Source organism: Ovis canadensis, chromosome 17, assembly GCF_042477335.2.
Source record: "Ovis canadensis isolate MfBH-ARS-UI-01 breed Bighorn chromosome 17, ARS-UI_OviCan_v2, whole genome shotgun sequence".
NCBI classification, from domain to species: domain Eukaryota; kingdom Metazoa; phylum Chordata; class Mammalia; order Artiodactyla; family Bovidae; genus Ovis; species Ovis canadensis.
The window spans coordinates 65700202-65721871 of record NC_091261.1 but is presented as its reverse complement, the minus strand read 5'-3'; the positions used below and the strand labels follow the sequence as shown (position 1 = coordinate 65721871).

The following is a 21670-nucleotide window of genomic DNA, read 5'->3' as shown; positions in this document are numbered from 1 at the left end:
TGCTTTTCACATCAGCACTGTGAGGGGGGCAGGGCAGGGCTTTTTTACATAACCTCTACTCTTGAGAAAACTATGACAAAATAATGGGGCTTGTCCAAGGTCACCCCACAAATCAGCACCTGACTTCTTGTCCAGGGCTCTTTCCATCCTGAAATAAAGGATCAATATAGGCAACATCTGTTGTCTTTGCCTACTGGCCATTTTACTAGTAACTAGGGCTCTAGACAGAGGATGAGATGGCTGGATGGCATCACCGACTCAATGGACATGAGTTTGGGTGAACTCCAGGAGTTAGTGATGGACAGGGAGGCCTGGCGTGGTGCAGTTCATGGGGTCGCAAAGAGTCGGACACAACTGAGCGACTAAACTGAACTGAGGGCTCCTAGATAAAATACAGGATACTCAGTTAAATTTGAATTTCAGATAAATAATAAAACAAAAGTTTTATTGTAAATATTTTCCATTGAGACCACCAAACAGAGGCAACACTGACAGTTTGTAACTCTTGTCAATAGGTTAAAATATGGGAGGATGATATGGGTCTGGATGTACTTGGAAGGTGTGGAGAACCTCAACTGGGGCTGGAAGTTGGCAAGCCTGCTTTGTGGTAGCAAAGTGTCTCAAATTGTCAGTTTTGAGAATTCAGATCATGTGTCTAGGGAGTGAAAGAATTTTAGGTAAGTTGGTAGAAGTATGTCAGGAAGTTGACATATACTGAACACATACTGCAGCCCTTGATATGATCCTACAGAAAACATAGGTGTTTTGGTTAAAAGCAGAGAAAGAAGAAAATACAGCTTAGCTGAGAGATTCTTTTTGACCACAGCTAGGAATGCATGGGTTTCCCAGGTCGTTCAGTGGTAAAGAATCCTGAATGCAGAAGACACAGGGGACACAGGTTCAATCCCTGGGGTCAGGAAGATCCCCTGGAGAAGGAAATGGCAATCGACTCCAGTACTCTTGCCTAAAAAATCCCATGGACAGAGAAGCCTGGTGGGCTACAGTCCATGGGGTTGCAAAGAGTCGGACATGACTGAGCAGTTACCCATAGCCACAGGAATGCAAACTGGTCAAGAGTTACATAATCTTGAACTCTGCAGGGCAGAGGTACAATTTTTTGGCTCACAATAAAGATTCAACATGCAAAAGCATGGGGACAGGTGTGATTTTGATTATAAACTATGTGTGTTAGTGGAGGATTTCCTTGCACTTCAGTGGTTAGGACTCCAGGCTTCCACTGCAGGGGACAGGGATTCAGTCCCTGGTCAGTGAACTAAGATTCTCTATGCTACTCGATGCAGCCAAAAACAAACAAACCGACAAATCGTGTGCATTTGTCAAAATTCATAAAATGCTACACTTCAATAACTCTGATTTTTAAAAAAAAGAAAGCAAAAAACCTGATGATAACAAATACTCAAAAGAATGAGCAGGAACTCAAACTGAGATACAAAAAAAGAAAAGAAAAAAGTAAAAGCAAATTATATAAACAAATATTTGGCACAATGGCGTTTTTAAAATCTATCCCTGTTAAAAAGAATATTTATGGGAAAGGGCAGAAAACGAAGAAAGTAGGTATCTTAACTACCTTTGGGCAGTATCAGAAAAAAAGAAAGGTTTAAAGATACAGTCAGATAAAAATTGCAGGGAGGAGAGATACTGTACTTCATGAAGGTATTTATCCCTGGACAAAATGTCTAGGTAAGCAACACCTCCACAAAATGAAACGGGCTTTCCAAGTAGGAAACTAACAAGCCCAACTCACAATTAGCAAAGGTTGATGCATTAATACCTTGATACCATCCAAATCCATAAAGCAGAGGACCAGTGAGGAAACATCAGCACAGAAGACAAGGGGCCCTGTGCTCACCGTGTTTCCCATAGTCTTCCAGGCCCGCAGCCTTGAGGTCCACACTGTGAATCTTGCACAAGACTCTCTTCATGGCTGTGTAGATGGCCTGCCTCTGGCTGGGCTCCAAGCCTGGTGGAGAGGGGTCTTTGTTGATGAGGCCTGGGCAGTATTCCATCAGATAGAAGGCGTTGCCGACGATGCTGGGAGGGACACAAACGGTATGTCAGTAGCCTGTGATGTGGCAGGCTGTTAGTCAGGGCACTGCTCTGTCCTGTGTATAAGCTCTGAATGCTGGGTGGGAGTACTGAAAACTTCCTTTTTCTTCTGCATATAAGCAGAGGTTAGAAGTATTCCCTCTCCAAACCAACACACACACACACACACACACACACACACACACACACACACACACACACACACCACCCCCCCACCCCTGTTTATACTCCCTTGCCAGCATGCCTCTCTTCTCTTTGGTCCACTTGTAGAAGGTATCAGGAATGGGATTAAGTATGATAATATAGGAAAGCAGCTGTTGAGAGGGAGTCAGAGCACACAGAACCAGGCTTAAGTCCCACTTCTGCCTTTCCTAGCAGTGTGATCCTGAGGAACATAGTAAACCTCTCTGAGCTTGTTTTTCTTAATCTTCAAGGGGCAGTTATAAGAATTAAGGGAGAAAATTTATATATGGAGTGTCTGGAATGTGTCTGGCTCCAGTGAAGATTCCATAAGTATCCCTTCCCATTAGATATAATTTCATCATTATTCAGTGGTTTGAGTGGCATACAAAATGTCATTAATCCATCTCTTCATCATTCCTAGAAATCAGCTTAGTACTCTAAAAAGTTGTTTTGAAAAGTCTTCCATTAGGACTGTTTATCCTGACTTGAACATGGACAAGATATTAAGTTATACAATTCTTTTTAATTATCTTATATGTAATACTGCTATGAAAGAAAATATCTTTATTTTTAGGAGATATATGCTGCCTGCAGCTTACTTCTAAAGTTTAATCTTTTTTATATACATTTATTAAAAAGATACTTGATGGTCCAGTGATTAAAAGTCCATGCTCCTAATGCAGGGGGCACAGGTCTGATCCCTGGTCAGGGAACTAAGATCCCACATGCCATACAGCAGAGCAAAAAAATTAAATATATAAAAAAAACAACAATTAAAAAATATGTATATATATATATGTATTTGTTTACAAAATAATCCTTTATAATTATTTACCAATTATTAAATGTTATAAGAATATTATTTTATAAAATTATATTGTTATATAATTATTACTATTTCTATAATATTTTATATATATAAAATACACATATATACATACACATATATAGAAAGCAAATATGGCAAAATGTTAACAATGTTTCCATCTGGCTGAAGTGTAAGTGGGTGCTTATTATGCTATCTTTTTCTTCTTTCAACTACTCTGTAAGTTTCACATTTTTCATAATTTAAAAATTGAGAAAAAAGACACAGACTTAAAAAGCATATTACAGGGACCTCCTTGGTGGTGCAGTGGTTAAGAATCTGCCTGCCAATGAAGGGGAGATGGGTTCGCTCCCTGGTCCTGGAAGATGCCACACGCCATGGAGCAGTCAAGCCCGTGTACTATAACTGCTGAAGCTCACATGCTCTGGGGCCTGAGAGACCCAACTACTGAAGCCAGCTCCCTAGACCCTGTGGTTCACCACAAGAGAAGACATCGCAATGAGAAGCCTGTGTACCACAACTAGAGAGCAGCTCCTGCTCTCCACAACTAAAGAAAGACCGAGTGCAGCAACAAAGACCCTGCACAGCCAAAAATCAATCAATAAAATTATTTTACAAAGCATATTACAAAGCAACTTTAGAAGTTTAGAAAGCCACAATAAAAAAAACGAAAACAAACATACAACTTGATGGAAATTATTTCTAGAATTTTTTTTTAAAAAAAGTAGATGTTTTCTACCAAATAGGAGGTGCGTATAAAATCTCTTTTCTCTTCTACCCAAATTTTATTTTTCTTTACTCTAGAAAACTGAAATTAGAGTTATTATATGGGCTTTTCTCTTCTGTACCTTGAGTATACAACATAAAAAGTAAATCTGGACATTACCCATTTACAAGGGCTTCCATCATCCTGCCAAGAAAAATGAATGAACTTCTGGCTGAAGTGATGAAATTTTCTTGAAATTATTTTTCTGATTAAAAATTAATAAATGCATAAATTAAAATGGAACTCTTTAAAAAATTCAATTGACCAAAGAAGGCAAGGAGAACAAAAAACTAACGAGACAAAAAATGGTTCATTTACAGACCTAAGTCAAACATACTGATAATTACATTAAATTTAATAGAGTAAACATTCTGATTAAAAGATGAAAATTGTCCTACCAGATAGAAACACAAGACCTAATAGGTACTGTTTATAAGAGACATTGTTTAGGAACTTGCCTGGTGGTCCAATGGTTAAGAATCTGCCTGCCAACTCAGGGAACAGGGGTTCCATCCCTGGTCCAAGAACTAAGATCTCAGATGCCTCAGAGTAATTAGACCCACACCCCAGAACTACTGAAGCTCACGTGCCCTAGATAGAGCTCACGCTCTGCAACAGAAGAAGCCACTGCAATGAAGAGCCGGTGCGCCACAACGAAGACCCAGTACAGCCAAAAATAATAAAATAAGTAAATAAACTGCATAAAAATACCTCTGTGTTTGTGTGTATTCACTGAATAACTGAATCACTTTGCTGTACACCAAAAACTAGCAAGTAAATCAACTACAATTTTTTTTTTTAAGTAGAGGTATTCACATAACGAATCCCCCAGTTTCAATAACTATCAATTAAAAGCCATGCTTCTTTGGGCTAAAGCCCCAGTAACAGAATTCCAAAAATTCCTAGCCTCCTAGTGGTTTAGACAGAGAAAAGAAAAAACAATCTCCTGAATGAAACTGGGTGACATGTTCTTATCTAACATAATTTTGGAAAGTCATACTTGTAATTTTAAATGTCTCAAGGCACTTTGATGGGGCACTGACTTGCCAGCCCCGGGGGGCGGAGGGGGCTGTGGAGGCTGGAGACAGAGCATGCCCCACCCCACACACACACCCTGAGAATTTACCTGAACTCCCTCTCTACTGCATGCACGGATGGAAGAAGTGTCCCTGGGGGTTTCTTCCTCAGAATCAGCTGATGACTAGCCAGCTTGACATAGTAGGTGGGATTTGACTGCCCGTGATCAAACTGAAGGAGTTCCAATGGGCCTGTAAGTTTGAAAGGAAGGAAAACTCAAACCAGCTCTGGAGGACAGATGTGGACAGAGAGTCTTACTTTCTAAGGAGTATTGTACATGGACACAGAGCATCCTGATTTGGAATGCACTATAAGGAAAGCATCTCCTCCCTGGGTACCAGACATGACTGCATCCCAGGCATACCCCCCACCCCGGCTTCGGTCCAGAATGTCACGCTGCAATGTGGCAAAGGCCACTGGATTTACACCACAACAATTTTCACTTTCACAGGTATCCAGTTTTGTCCGTCTTGCCAACTCCTGCACCGTAAAGAAAAGCTTTATAGTTCTGTTTATCAACTACAAGCACAGTCATGGCAACCCATCTTGCTAAATGGAATACTTTAAGCCAAGGATGAAAAGTGCCCTTGTGTGACCCTCACCCCATACTTGGCCACACCACACCTGACACTGGTGTGACAGCTGAAAGGAGCTATGCAGAGGCCTACAGCTCAAACCAAAGGAGCTTTGGGGAGATGTGATTTCCCGCCACAAAGATTAAACTCTGCGGCTCCCTTGCAGAAACAGCCTAATTAACCCTAGTCTTACAATGATATGAACTCTACACACAGATTCGTTTCACTTGGTCAAAGGAGCAGGAAATGGGAGTCTGTCTGAATTGGCTCAGTTCAGTTCAGTCGCTCAGTTGTGTCCGACTCTTTGTGACTCCATGGACTGCAGCACGCCAGGCCTCCCTGTCCATCACCAACTCCCGGAGTTTACCCAAACTCTGCTCTGATTCAAAATGGTCCCTCAGCTCTGTAGAGGCTCTAGGAACAATCCGATCACTAGAAAACATCCTCACATGAAGCTACATGCAAAGAAAGAGAACTTTGAAGGATCAAACAGGGGAGGCCAAATTTTATGCCCAGGTAGGAGTTTCTTCAGAAGCTCATGAATCACCTGTTTTCCTGAGGGTGGAATATGAAAAATGAGAGAGCAACCTATGAAGAGATGGAGACACATTTTCTCATTTGAAACTCCTGCAACTTTTAAGTCACCTTCACAAAACAAGCTGTCATCTCAAAAATATCAGAAAGACCCAAACACCCGAGGCACATACTGCAAGTTCTCCTCCAGGACAGCTGTTTGCAGGCAACTGCTGCCACGCCACAGCCTCACGTGGAACAAGGGCCAAGTACGCTCTGGGGACCCATAGCAAAGGAGGTCAGTGCTTCTTCCCAAGCAAAACAGAGCAGCACCCGGGTCTGCAGAGCCCAATAGCTATTTTCTTCACCACATAGCATCTTTATCTCCAGCATATTCCACCAGGATAGAAAGTGAGAGCCAGACTGAAAGCCTAGCCTCTACCAAAATGCAGAGACTTAACTACCTATGACTTGGGTCCCCAGTAAGTCTTTGAGGTACTTCTCCAAGGAGTCTTTGGGAATTTCCATCGTCTTTCTCACAAGGCGAATGTTTGGAACAGCCATTCTCAATGGAAATCCCAAAAGAGTTTCCAATTCCTTTACTGCAGTCTCTGGGTCATGAACCTTGTTTCAAAGAGAATATTGAGCATGGATCCCCAGACAACCCTGACCTCTCCTCCTACCTGTTCTCTAAGAGGGTACTTTTTTAGAGAGAAATATTTTTTAATAGCCTGAGCAAAGACTTGGGAGCCAGAAAGTCAGCTGATGAGAAAGCCTCAGAATGGGTTTCCTCCTTCCATTTACTACCTAACCACGTTAATCTTTCTTATCTGCTGGGAAGAGTGACGGTTAAATGTCCATGATACTCCCTTTTCCCAAGAGGACAGAATATTGTACTGTAGTGTCCACTCTGTCCCTATAGACCAGTTAATAATGAAAACCCAAATGTAGAAAGCTGGATGGAGACCCCTTCTCACATGGTTTCTCCTGCTTCAAAGCACTGAGGTGGTCTGGGTGCTGGTAGCTTCTTGGGTCCCCACCCAAAACTGCATCACCAGATCAACCTGTCACCTGAACCATCTTAAGTCTGCCATTCACCTCCCTGTGTGACTTTTTCTTGACTGCCTTCTTAGTATGTGTGTGTCTTCTTATTGAAAATACAAGTGACTAATCACCTAAATTTCATAATTAAAAGGTAAAAAGACTGTGGCAGCAAGGGCAAAAACCACCAGAGGCAACTCTGACTCTTGAGTGTAAGAGGACTGCACAGAAATGCTTACCCTAGGACTCCCTGGAGGTACGATGGGTAAGAATCTGCGTGCCATTACAGGGGACACAGGTTCGATCCCTGCTCTGGGAGGATTCCATATGCCTTAGAGCAACTAAGCCAGTGCAGCACGACTACTGAGCTTGTGTTCTAGAGCTAGGGAGCCACAACTACTGAGCCCACATGCTGTAGCTACCAAAGCCTGTGTGCCTAGAGCCCATGCTCCACAACAGCAGAAGCCACAGCAATCAGAAGCCCCTGCATGGCAATGAAGATTAGCACCTTCTCACAGCAACTAGAGAAAGCCCACATACAGCAACAAAGACTCAGCACAGCCAAAAATTAATAAATTTTTTAAAAAAGAAATACTTACACAACTGTCTGAAGCATACTTACACTAGTGCCTGAAGCACAAAGGGGTTCAAAAAACAGTGACCATTACCTTAATGGTGTGAATACCAAGGCCGGCAGCTGCTTTTACATTTGGTCCAAGATCATCAAGAAAGATGGACTCAGAAGGCTGCCGGCCGAGCCACTCCAAGCACAGCTTATACATCCTGGGATCTGGCTTGCAGACACCTTCCAGAAAGGATTCTACTACCTGAGGGAGGGGCAGGAAGGAGAGATAAATGTCCCTAAAAGTGGTGTTCCCGTGTATACCCTGGTATGTTTTTTTGAAAAGAAGAGCAGAAAAAAGACAGTGGAGCTTTGTTATAACAAATAAGAGTGTCATGATATAAAATGATGTGGCTTTTTTAAGTGGAGTGATTTGGAAATACTGGGATGCAGCCTGAGGGAAGACTCAGAAAACAAAAGTTCTGGTTCAGACATGGTGAGAGACCTTGTACCAGCATTGAGGCCATGAGGGACTGCAGGTTCATTGTCAGGAAACTGAAAACACTGATAGCCATCTTACCCATCTTAACAGTGGCTCAGACAGTAAAGCGTCAACCTACAATGCGGGAGACCCGGGTTCGATCCCTGGGTCGGGAAGATCCCCTGGAGAAGGAAATGGCAACCCACTCCAGTATTCTTGCCTGGAAAATCCCATGGACGGAGGAGCCTGGTTGGCTACTGTCCATGGGGTAGCAAAGAGTCAGACACGACTGAGTGACTTCACTTAAGCAACTTAAGACCCATCTTAACAGTAGCTGGGAAACTTAGTGAAACTGGAATGTGTTCCAAAACTAGGTATTGTGGCTGCACAGGACAAAAGACAAGCTGCATATTTCAGGTTTAGGGAAAGTATTTTACGGTTTTTTCAAAAAGCAGTGTTTACTGTTATAAAAGAAGACTTTAATGTGCATATTTCAGAAGTGAAAAACAAACAGCTGTACTCAGCCTAGACAGATAAATTCCACAGAAGAGCTGACACCAAAGAGATCCTCAATGTCAGAAACATGGTTCCTTTCTTTCTTTTTTAAAGAACTTTTTTAAAAGACTTTTTTGATGTGGACCATTTTTTAAGTCTTTATTGAATTTGTAACAACATTGCTTCTATTTTATGTTCTGGTTTCTGGACCAAGAGGCATGTTGGATCTTAGCTCCCTGACCAGGGATAGAAGTCATACCCCCTACATTGGAAGGCAAAGTCTTAACCACTGGACTTCCAGGGAAGTCCCAACACAGTTCCTTTCATGCAAAGAGCCTCCTTGCAGTCTTGCCTAAAACTGTATCCAGTCCAGAACTGGTGAGCAGCAGCTGAGGGTTCAGGAGAACTCTGAAAAGCTTGTTCAATGTCAGGCTACCTCTGATCCAGCAACCCCCGGAAGTCCTCTGACATTGTCCCTAGGGCTTGATCTCCTGTAAGCAGGTCTAAAACAGCCATAGAGGCCTGTAAACAATACCCTCTGGGTCTGTCCTAAGAATAGAACTAAATCCCTCACTCACTCCGGAATTGACCCTTGCTCTCCAAGATCAAGGACAAACCTGAGGGCCCCTCCCTCTCCTCCAAATTCCCACTGTTCAAGGTTGGAGAACTGCTCTTTCAAGTAAATGAATGTCCTGAAAAAACTGGACCTCTCTACTTACCCTTCCCTGTCTCCTTATAACTTGAATGACAATTAAAAAAAAAAAAAAAAAGACAAAGACCGCTCCTTCTAAAGAAAATGTCCACCAAGGGCCATGGAGAAGCCAAGTGTTTCTAATCAACAGATGACCTGGCAGGAAAGGAGCACAGCTGTACCAGCTGAGAGAAGAGGAGAAAGGGTAGCAAATGCAGGGGCTTTGGGCCATGTCTGAGGAACAGACACCTCTTCTCATAGGTGATTACATGTGGGGAAGTGAAAAAAAACTCTTGAGGTTTAAATTGGATGAGATCCCTGGCCTTCTCTGTGTTCTATTTTGCAAGATGAAAAAGTTCTGGAGATGAGTTTCATCACAATGTGAATATACTTAACACTAATTGAACTCCACAGTTAAAAATTGCTAGGATGGTAAATCTTATGTTCTTTCACAATTCAAAAATGTTGAATTTTTAAAAATATTTATTTTTATTTATTTCTTTGGCTGCACCGGGTCTTACCTGCAGCACCCAGGATCTTTTTTTTTTTCAGCTGTGGCATATGAACTCTTAGTTGTGGCAATGAGGGATCTGGTTCCATGACCAGAAATCCAGCCCAGGCCCCCTGCATTGGGAGGGTGGAATCTTAGCCACTGGACCACGAGGGAAGTCCCCCTCAATTTTTTTAATTAAAAGAAAATGGCGGGGGGCAGAAAATGGGGCTTCCCTGGGGGCTCAGTGGTATAGAAGCCACTTGTCAATGCCGGAGACATGGATTTGATCCCTGGTCTGGGATGATCCCACGTGCCCCAGAGAAACTAAGCCCTGTGCCACAGCCCTAGCACCCATGCTCTGCAACAAGAGAAGCCACCACAATGAGAACCAGCAGCAGCACCACCACCCGCTCCCTGTACCTCAAGTAGTACCCCCCACCCCAGTCATAACTGGAGAAAAGACTGCATGGCAACAAAGACCCAGCACAGCCAAAAAATAAATAACATTATATTTTTTTAAAAAAAGAAAGAAAATGGATGAAAACATTTTTGAATGTCATATACGCCTCAGCAGAGCTATATATATATATTCCTATTACATTGAAGAGGTCAGGAACAGCCCCCAGTGATGACACAGATCATAGGAGTGGTTACACTATCTTTACCCTCATCAAAAAAAATTTTTTTTTCGTCTTATAGCTTTAGAAAACAAAAACATAAACCATGCTCTTGAGAAAAAGGATTTTCAACACTCTAGGTCTCTTGCAGAACAAAACTATGAAAACTCATCAGAAAAGCTGCTGGAAAGCACATGCCAGGGAGTCTGTGAAGTCTGAATGAAGTCCATTGTGTTTAAAGAAGCTCACAAGTCCTTAAATAGTAGAAAGGCCCTGTGTGAGCCTGGCCAAGTTATTTATCCTCATAGCCGCACTGGAGGGGAGCAATCTCTGAAAATAATCACAGTGTATTGAATACTTACCTATCTGCCAGGCACTCTGTAAAGTGCTTTGCATGTATTATGCTGTGGGATCCACATAGCCACCCTAAACAAAACTGCTGTTTATGAACTACAGATGAAGAAACTACAGTTCAGGGAATCAAAGCTGCTGCCCATAGCAAGCTGCAGAGACAGGGTTCAAATCTGGCTGAGGTCCCTGAGCCCCTAAAGGGAAGGGTGATTGTAGGAGGGTTGTGCTGTATACAAGCCAGGAAACCAAGAATTGAAGTGGGTAAGGAGCCAGGCAGGGATGTACAGGGAAAAGACTCTATTTCAGTAGGCTGTGCACAACGAGGAATGAGGAAGTGGGAGGTGAAAAAGAGTATTAGGTTGGGTGCTTAATTTCCCATATTTGTGCCTGTCATCCGACTAGATGTCATGTTCTAAAATAGCACTATCAAACAGAACTTTCTATAATCACGGAAATGCTATACTGCCCAGTCCGACATAGTAGCCACTAGCCACATGTGGCAACTGACCACCTAAAATGTGGCAAACATATATTCCAGAGGGCAGGGCTCATGTCAGCCACATTGAACACAGTAGCCCTTCACACCTGTGTGCCCAGCACACAGCCACTGCTGTGTAAGAATGTGTTTTCTGACTGAATGAAGTTTAAGCCAGTCATCTATCAATAATTCCTATTTGTCCCAGAATAATCATATACTTCCTTTTAGGAAAATAGAGAGTCTTTCGCAGAAGTAATCTCCTGGCACAGAAGACCATCTCCTGACTCACAGTCTTCTCAGGTACTTTGATAGTCTAGCCCTTTATTCACTGTCCCATATGGTGGGATGATAATTTGAGTTGCAATGAAATACAATTCAGCTCCTTGGGGCCACTAGCCACATTTCAAGCATTTAACAGTCGTGTATGATAATAGCAACCATACTAGACATTTCCTTTTCTGCAGTAAGTTTGTTTGCACAGCACTGGTCTAAGGATTAATGCCATAGAAATAGAGGGCAAGGGGGTTGGTCTTTGAAAAGGTCAAAGGGTGAGGGCTGATAAAGTGCATGTGTTATCTAATGACTAAGGTTCAAGTCCAGAATGAGAGAGAATCTCTGAAGCTGAGGTTTCACCCAGTTATCAAAGCCCATAAATAACCTTGTTCACAGCTCAGTGATACTTTGCAAGTCCTCCTTCCCACCTATCATGTCTAATCCTAACTCAGTCAACTGTGTGAATAACCATCCCATCCACTCAAGACCTACTGAGAGGCAGCATTAATGCTGCATCCTAAACTAAAGACAGAGACTTGATTCAGATTGTTCTGGATCCCTGTCAGCTTACCACATCAAATTGTTTCCAGTCCAGGAGCAAAAAGCTCTTCCCATTGGGAAGATAAAAATTATTGCTCAAGACTGCAGTCTGAAGGCCTTTAGCCCGAATCTGAGATATGGCCTCAGTCATCACTGGGAACTGCTTCGCCACTCGCTCACTGGTCAGCAGAGAGAAAAAGGAGTCCACGGGCACGGAGGTCTTTTACTAAGATTGGAAGTAGGGAAAGAAGAGAACCAGCCATCATTAAGAGTAAGAACAGCTTATCATCAACACAGAAAAATACATATTCCAGGCCTCTGGCTTGCTGCCAAAAGGAATTCTCTTTCAGCCCTGGTGCAGAACTTTGCATATAAGGTTGTAAAACATGAGTCATTAGGGAATGGAGCTATTTAAATCAACATTCCAGTTAAATGAGTTTTGTAAAATAAGTATTTATTTGGCTGCATCGAGTCTAGTTGTGGGCTGTGGGCTTAATTCCCCTGCAGCATGTGGAATCTCTTCTGGGACCAGGGATTGAACCTGCATCACATGTTGCTAGGCAGATTCCCTATTACTGGGCCATCAGCTGCTGCTGCTGCTGCTGCTGCTGCTAAGTCGCTTTAGTCGTGTCCGACTCTGTGCGATCCCATAGACAGCAGCCCACCAGGCTCCCCGGTCCCTGGGATTCTCCAGGCAAGAACACTGGAGTGGGTTGCCATTTCCTCCTCCAATGCATGAAAGTGAAAAGTGAAAGTCCAAGTCGCTCGGTCGTATCCGACTCTTAGCGACCCCATGGACTGCAGCCTATCAGGGAAGTCCCTAAATGAGTTCTTCATTTCACTCACTCACTGTCAATTTTTAAAAAGATTCAGAAGACTCTAAGAAGATACATTAAACTCTAAAAGTGAGTTAAGCAGATGTAATTTAATTTTTATTTGATTCCTTTTGGTAATTCAGAAGACATCTGATGATTCTGCATTGTGTGAGCTTCACCATTATGCACTGAAGGTCAATTTCTGATCACTTTTTGTGTGTCCAAATTCTATCTGTTTGGGTTTTGAAAACTCTTACTTTAACATATTTCAAAATCTGCAGTGGCAAGTCTGCTATATTATACACAGACAAACACACACATTTCACAAGTTTCATGTTGTTGTTAAGTTACTCAGTCATATCCAATTCTCTGTGACCCCATGGACTGCAGCATGCCAGGCTTTCCTGTCCTTTACTATCCCCCAGAGTTTGCTCAAACTCACGTCCATTGAGGCAGTGATGCCATCCAACCATCTTAACCTCTGTCGTCCCCTTCTCCTTCTGTCCTCATCTTTCCCAACAGCTTTATTGAAATACAGTTCACATATCACACAGCTGACCCACTTAAACTGTAAAATTCAGTGCTTCTTAATATATTCATAAAGTTATACAACCATCATCACAGTCAGTTTTAGAACATTTTCATCACTCTAAAAAGAAACCCATATCCATTAGCAGTCAGTACCCATTTGGCACCCCCACCACCTCAATACTCCTAGGCCTAGAAAATAACAACTCTACTTTCTGTTTCTAAAGATTTACCCGTTCTGGATACTTCATATAAGTAGAACTGTATATTATGTGGTCTTTTTGTACTCGCTTCATTCTATCACTTAGCATAAGGTTTTCTATGTATATTTATATATTTAAACACAAGCTTATTTAAATATTTAAATTGTAAAAACACATAATATCAGATTTACTATTTTAAGCCCTCTGGGTGACATTAAGTACATTCACTATTGTGCAATCAAACCCACCATCCATCCACAGAACTTGACTATATTTTAAATTATATTTTAGCAGGGTTATTTTGAAGGTATGTGAGTTAATATAAATAAAGAGCTTAGAACAATGCATAGTCCAGAGAAAACTCAATGGTATCACTGCGTTAAACAAGCTTTCTGATCAAAGCCATTATGTAACAATTCCAGCTTCACATGAACAATAGCTTATGGAGGGTCTGAGTATATAAAATTTTTATTTTTCATTCATGTAGTTAAAATTGAGTACCTAGGGATAGAAGAAATAGCTTAAAATCTTATAAGGGGTTATCAGGTTTTCTCTTCTTTATTTTTAGTTAAACCAATTTAATGCATGAGTGTTGCATCCACTATTCTAGACAAAAAGAATATGGAAAGTATGTTTATCACTCAGTTTCAGAGCAAAGTCTCCCAAATTCTTGTAAGAAATCTTCTGTTGTTATCTCTGCTCTCGTAAATTTCATCCAGAGCCCATTTTCGCCACCTGAGATCAAGGCCTTCACTATAGTTCCAGAAGGGATATGATTCTGTACCTCCCACTCTACCAAAAGTAAAACACATGGTAAGTGAAAGGATACATGGACAAACAGCTGAAGTTTGGAGAGCAGGGTAATTACCATACAGGTTCTGTGGCATCACTGTGGTGCCAGGTGGGTTCTACCAGGAATTCAGAGAAATTCAGGAAATGGAAAATCTCAGCTTTAGACCTCCTAGGGAATAGCAGTAACAATATGTGTGACTGAGGGGACACTGCTGCCAAGCATCAGTCCATGCCACCAGCTTGAGATGATGCTGGACACTACATTATGAATTTTCTTCCCTGGTCTCTTATTAGCTGGTTCATATATATTAGGTCACTCACATGATCCTGGCACATGGTTAGGAAGTACATGAGGGAATAAACCAGATTCTGACAGCACTCCAAAACAAGCCCTTCATTTTGTAGGCTGTAGTAATCCCTCAGGGCAGTATAGCCGGTACACTGAAACATTCACTTGGGGGTGTTGTTTTGTAGAATAAAGAAGAAAATTTTGGTCCACAGACAGCTAAAGCAGTGGATGGTGGATCAGTATTGTTTCTACTGTGAGCATTTGTATAGGAGTTGCTTTTTTTTTTTTTAACAAAGATGTTTCTTTCTACAATACAGCTGCTATGGGGCAAAAATATATATAGCATTCATAATGATATCTAAGACCTAGGGATGGAAGAAATAGCATACTTTATAGTATACTTGATACATTTTCTTTCGATAAAGCAGTGCCTTGCATTGAAAATATTTCAGACAATATAGAAAGGTTTAAAAATGAAAGTAAAATGACAAAGTAATCCCATTCTTCAGAAATCACCAATGTGACCAACTCAGAATGTCTTTTGAGAACAGCAAAACTTATAAAACTCAATCCAAATAATAATAACTCTTTAATTTTAGAACTAAAGTTAGAGCAATTTTTAGGATCTTAAGAGTTGGCAAGCGTGCAAGGAAAGGGGCACTCTCTTATGCTGCTGATGGGGGTGTAAATAAGCACAACCTCTATGGAGTGTAATATTTTATCTTACTTTAAAATATTTATTTATTCATTTGGCTACACCAGGTCTTAATTGTGGCACACAGGATCTTCATTGTGGCAGGTGGGATCTTTAATTTTAACAGGGCAACTCTTAGTTGTGGCATATGGGATCTACTTCCCTGACCAGGGATCCAACCTGGGTCCCTTGCATTTGGAGTGCAGAGTCTTAGCCACCAGACCACCAGGGAAGTCCCAAATACAATATTTTAAATGTACATTTACATTTGATGTGGTAATTCTGCTTTCAGGAATTTCTCCCACAGATGTATTTATAAAAGTAAGCAAAAATTATGTACATGGCTATTGGGCAGAACTGCTCATAACAAAAACTAGAAACTTACATGTATGTTAATAAAGGGCTGATTAAATCAACCATGGTACACCGATATAATGGAATACCACATAAATGTTAAAATGTATAAGCTAGGCCAAAGGTCAGAAAATTATGACCTGGGGGCCAAATGTGTCTCCCATCTGTTTTTTTGTAAATAAAGTTTTATTGGAACACAACCACACCTACTTGTTTACTACTGTCCAGGGCTGTTTCTGGTTCTAACACTAGAGCTGAATAGTTGTGATAGAGCCATTATGGGCCTGAAAGTCTATCTAGTCCTTGACAGAAAGAATTTGCTAATCCCTGAACTAGACCTATGCCTACTGATGTGGAAAAATTGCAAAGACATTATACTGAGAAAAAACAAAAAAAATTTACCGAACAGTTTGTACAGTATGATTCAGTTTTGGTATGCACGTTTTCCACACACACACACACACACACACACACACACACCCATTCTCAAATACATAGATGAAATTTTTTGAAATATAAACAATAAACTTTTCACAGTGATAACGAATGAAGTCTGGAACTGACTGAAAAGTAGTGGAGGAGCAAGCAGGAAATTTATCTTCATAGTTTGTATACTTTTAGAACTGACTATTCAATAAATGAGACTGTCATAATGAGTTTCTATAAGGAAAAATTTTAATTAAATATCTTTTTCATACCACCACAAAAATTCCCAATAGATTAAATACCCAAATCAGAAAAAACTCCAAAACAATACAGAACATCTTCATTTGAATAGATTTCCTTAGCCAAGACTCATAAAACTCAAGACATAGAAAAAAACAGATGATTTTCTTGATATCAAAAATGAAAACTCTTGTACAGCAAAAACATTATCATAAAATAAGAGAAGCCCCAGAATAGAGAAATATATTCATGTGATATGACAAAAGTTTATTATTGCAAATCAATAATAAAAATGAACAATTCACAGAAAGGGAAAACTTACCAATTAATATACAAAAAAAGCATTCAACCTGAATATTAAAATAACATACAGAGGGAGAAAAACACACAGAGATAGGCTTTTATCCATCACACTGACAAAAATTAAGCAGTCTGATCATATGACACTCCCTGAATGCTATGCTAAAATGTTTGGGCTGTACTCTTAATTTTTTGTGTACACTGATTTTATAGTAAACTAATAGCTGAAATCAGGGCCTTGCACACTTTCTGAGAAGGGTCACAGATGGACACTATGTAAATGAATGAACATGGCTGTGTTCCAATACAACTTCATTTTTATGGATACTGAAATTAGAATTTTGTATAATTTCCACATGCCACAGAATAATATTCTAGTTTTGACGTTTTTAATTATTTCAAAACATAAAAACCATTCTTGGCTGATGAACTATATAAAACCATACAACAGGCCAGATTTGGTCCACAGGCTGTAGCTGACTGACCTCTGGCTTAAATGTAAAAAATGTGTGCCGTTAGAGGTGATCTGAATTCTAGTACTTGCTGCTCCAGTGACCCTTGATATGGGTCATTTTGTTTTATCTGGGATGTGACCACCAGGAAAGTCCCATAGGTCTTTTTAATGAATAAATAACATTAGGAGTTCCAATCAAGAAAAACAAGAAGAAAGTAGAAGGTATTATTATTTCCTTCTTTATCTATCCAACAAACCTTTACTGAAAACACCTGAACCAGCTCTGAGCTGACACTGGAAAAGTGAAGTTAACACATCCCAGACCCATGGTTCCCAATTCTAACTGCCCCACAGAGGAGATAGGAACACATCCCATAGCCAGCTAAAACACCCGTTGGTGTTAAGCTGAACTGGAAAGCTGCTATCCAGGGAAGGAGGTCAGAGGAGTCTTGACAGAAGAGAAGTCAATAATAACAACCATCATCTGATTTACAGGCACCATGCTGAACACCATACGATTTAACTTGTCATTAAAGTATAGGTAGGATTTGAGCACACAGAGGAGGCAGGGAAGGGTAGCTGCCAGCAGGTGGAACAGAACTTGCAAAGGTGCAGGGGTGCAGATGTGTTTAAAGAACATCAAGTGGTTGAAATGTGGGCACATGTGGGAAGTTGTGTGGCACAAGGGTATGTGGGCTAATTGTAAGAGGCCCCTAATGCCAGACAAAAGCTTCCCAACTTAATCTAAGAGACAGAGTGCAGGCACTCAAGGATTTGAAGCAGGAGAGTGAAGGGGTAAGATGTGTGTATGTGTGACGGTTTTTTTGGCATCACGTGGGATCTTGGTTCCCCGACCAGGGATCAAACTCTCACCCCTGCAGTGAAAGAATGGAGTGCTAACCACTGGACAGTGAGGGAAGTCCCAGATGCGTATTTTAGAAAACTAATTCTGGGGGCTGTGTGGAGGGTGGTGCAAAAAAGCCAAAGGACCAGAGTTACTGAGAGGACGCAGGTGGCTGATATGATTTCAAAGGTAGAACAAGTTGGGGATTTAAACTTGGGCAGAGGCCATGGGAGTGGAGAGAAGCAAGTAGCTTCTCAAGGTATTCTGGAGAAGCTTAAGAAAACTCCTGCCCAGTGATCTTTATGTTTCCAAGCAGAAAGGATTGGGGTAGGGGAGTACGATGACTCAGGGAGTGTGAAACAGGCCCGGGGTAAATGCAAGAGGAATATGAGTGGAGGAAAAGAAAAGCTGAGGGCTCAGCTCAGAGCTGAAGCAATGAAAAGGAAACAAAAAAGGCTCACCTCAGAAGTTTGTATACCCAGGTAATTTTTTGACCAAGGTCACAAAAAAACTGAACTTAAGTTGACTTAGCATGGAGAACTGCCCAATCAGCCAGCAGTACAGGTCAAAAAGAAAGGTCCTCCTCCATTCCTGCTGGCTGTAATGATAATGTGACAGCAAGACATGAAGCAGCCAGCAGAGACCATAAGGTAAGACTGGAAATGAACAATACCCATAGCAGAATGACACTATAGAAAGAGCCCACAGCTCTGATATCACATAGCAACATACTAGCCCAGACCACATTCCTAGCTTTCATATACAAAATAAATCAACTTCTGCCTTCTTCAGTCACTGTTCTGTTAGAAAGGACAGATAAAGAAATGATCAGAACCTATAGGTTTGATTTTATAGTAACAAAAGCAGATGTAGAGGGAAGTTGGTGGAAGAGGAAAGACTGCAATCAAAGCAGGGAGGGGAGATTACAGCATTCAGAAGCAGTTCTCAGGGAAAGGTAATTAAATTCTACCCATAACAATAACAATGACAGTTCGTCATTTATTGAGAATTTCAGATGAGCCAAGCACTCATTCTGCTAATCAAGTGCTTTCCATGAATGATCTCACATAATGCTCCCCAAACTCCAAAGAGGTATGTACTATCATTAGCATTAATCTAATAATGAGGAAACTGACTCAGAAAAGTGAAATCACTTGCCCAAGATCCTCAGCAGCACTAACTGTTGCCTGGAATTTGATTCAAGAGCAAGAATAGTACCCATTGAGACACGCTGTCATCTCCCCTCACCACCCTCCTTTCCCCCACCCCCATACACTCCGGTCTCCCAAGGTGAAGGAGAATGAAGAGCTCACCTGCAGCCACTCTCCCTGGAGAAGGAAGCAGAACTCCGCCCATGTCAAAAATCACTGCTCTGTAGGGGCCGCCTCCAGAATGTGTCCATCTCCAGGCTCCCGGGTGCCTGCCCTGGATGTGTTTCAGGAAGGCCGCCCTCCAAGCCCGCTGGAGCTGGGAGGACTGCAGAAGCTGCCTTAGGCACATGTTGGGGCCAAGGCTGTGAAGCAGAAACAGGACATGATTAGCCTTCACTGCCTCCAAGTCGACCTCCGTCCTGGCACTCAGGGTGCCACCTGCACGTCTACTCTGACTTCCAACCAGCATTTCAGACACAACCAGCGCTGAACTCAGTGTCTCTGCCCTCCATGACAACTCCTTTCCTAAGGTCCTTAGCCCAGCAAAGGGCTCCACCATTTCCCCAGCCACCCAAGCTAGAAAATTGGACTCACCCCAGTCCCCCAGCCACACACCTCCATTCTGGTGCTTGGTGCAACCAGTCTTTCCTCTTGAAGCTTTCAATCTGCCTCTCTCCACTCACTGTGTGATCTCACCCACAGACCTTTGCAGCAGCCTCCTAAGTGGTCCCCTTGCCTCTTCATTCAAAATTGCAAATTTGATCATGTCCTACCCCCATTTAAAATCTCCAGTGACTCCCCATCGTCCTCACAATAAACTCTCAACTCCTTAAGCTGCCTGGAAAGGCCCTCTGAGAACTTCTTCTCCCCTCTGGGCAGCAGCTCTCCTTTGTACTTCACCTTAGCCTGGGTGATCTCAACACTCACGTCCACAGCAGCTTCACTGAACACATGATGCCCTCCTCCTGTGGCCAGGCCTTAGCATATGCTGTTTCCCTGGCCTGAATGCTCCCTTCCATCCATTACCTGGATAACTGCCCATTGTCCCTCAGGTTGTAGTTTGCCTGTCACTTCCTTCATGAAACCTCTTCTGGCTATCAGAAGAGGCAGATGAGCAGTCTCTCCTGTACTCTCTCAGGGTGCCCTGTACTCACCTCCTCTTGGCACTCATGATGCCACCACACTATCATCCCTCCTACAGAGCAGGGCGATGATCTCCTGATCTTCACTGCCTCTTTTCTAAACTTACTTTCAACAAGTTCCAGGGAAACAAAAACATACCTACAACAGGTACATGTATATATAGATACACAAACATTTTCACATGAATAGACATAAATGTGGCAAAATGTTCATTAGTCTCAGTGAAGAGCGTGTGTTGAAAGGTATATGAGAGATCATTGTACTATTCTTTCCATTTTTTTAGGTCTGAAATAAAAACCTGGGAAAAAGAACAACAACAACAACAAAATTCTACTTTCAGTCAGTTCCACTTGAAAATCTTGAAGTTTCTCATGTGATATCTATGGTTAAAAAACTAAGAAGCCAGTTAGAGCAAAACAGGTTGGTAAGACAGCCTGCATGTTCATGGGAGTCACCTCAGTGCCACCATAAGGACTAAATAAAGTATGTAAGAATCTAAAGAAAGAATTCTTAGGAAGTAAATGTTCAAGATGATATAACGTGTTTCTTATGTAATTGGAAATTTGCTGGATTGGGGCATGAATGCTGAAATGAAAAAGGTAAATTGATTTGCATTTCGGGTTTTACTTACGTTCCTGTGCCAAGGCCAAGTCAATGACGGAAGGAGAAATTTATTTATAGGCTCCAAAAGTGTTAACAGGTTCTGTATGAGGGCTTAACAGAGATGAAAAGGGCTGACTTTCATACTGAAGGGGTGACTTTTATTCTCGTTGAAGACACTGTCCTCCTCATACTCCAGCTAATGGATGAGTGGGCTCCCACAACTAGCTGCTGCTTCCTTCCAACTAGAGATGATGGTCTGTTCTCACTTCCCAATGCTCTCTTCAGAGCAGGAAAAGGTTGTGATTTCTCATACCATGCATCCTGATAACTCCGTGGTAACTGCCCACTGACTGGAACGCCTCTGCCTGGTTTGTGTGTGTTAATTGCTCAGTTGTGTCCGACTCTTTGTGACCCCATGGACTGTAGCCTGTCAGGCTCCTCTGTCCATGGAATTCTCCAGGCAAGAATATTTGGGTTGCCATTCTCTTCTCCAGAGGAACTTCCCAACCCAGGGATCGAACCCTGGTCTCCTGCATCGCAGGCAGATTCACCATTTGAGCTACAGGGAAGTCTGCTTTATTTGCTAGTAAATTTCCACTCATTTTTACATCACAGCATCAGCTTTATCTCCTCTAGAGAGGCTAGTCTTTCTTTTTCCTGGAAGACTCTGATACTAATATTTTTTTCCACTTTCACTACTTCTTATCCATACCTTCAGTAGATGACTTACCCCATCATAGTTCTTTTTGACTCTATCTACTCCTCTACATGTAAACTTGTTAAGGAAAGGCCTTATTTCATTTTC

General features: G+C 41.8%; 1 protein-coding gene and 1 long non-coding RNA gene across 5 annotated transcripts in view; one reads left to right on the top strand and one right to left on the bottom strand.

Moving 5' to 3' along the window:
- The window catches only part of LOC138422662 (uncharacterized), a 48156-nt gene extending 27355 nt beyond the window's left edge, over positions 1-20801 (top strand). For 2 of the 4 annotated variants that reach the window (XR_011249963.1, XR_011249964.1), the window contains 3 exons: positions 11445-11516; positions 14295-14388; positions 20546-20801. This is a non-coding gene — a long non-coding RNA (uncharacterized lncRNA). The remainder of the gene's footprint in view (positions 1-11444; positions 11517-14294; positions 14389-20545) is intronic. The other 2 variants (XR_011249962.1, XR_011249966.1) reach the window with 2 other exon arrangements.
- LOC138422660 (acyl-CoA dehydrogenase family member 10-like) overlaps positions 1-21670 on the bottom strand; it is a 38222-nt gene that overhangs the window by 14079 nt on the left and 2473 nt on the right. The window contains 3 exon segments of the mRNA XM_069557909.1: positions 1871-2052; positions 4969-5110; positions 19282-19481. Of these exon segments, the coding sequence (XP_069414010.1) occupies positions 1871-2052; positions 4969-5110; positions 19282-19468 (511 nt within the window). The 5' untranslated portion in view covers positions 19469-19481.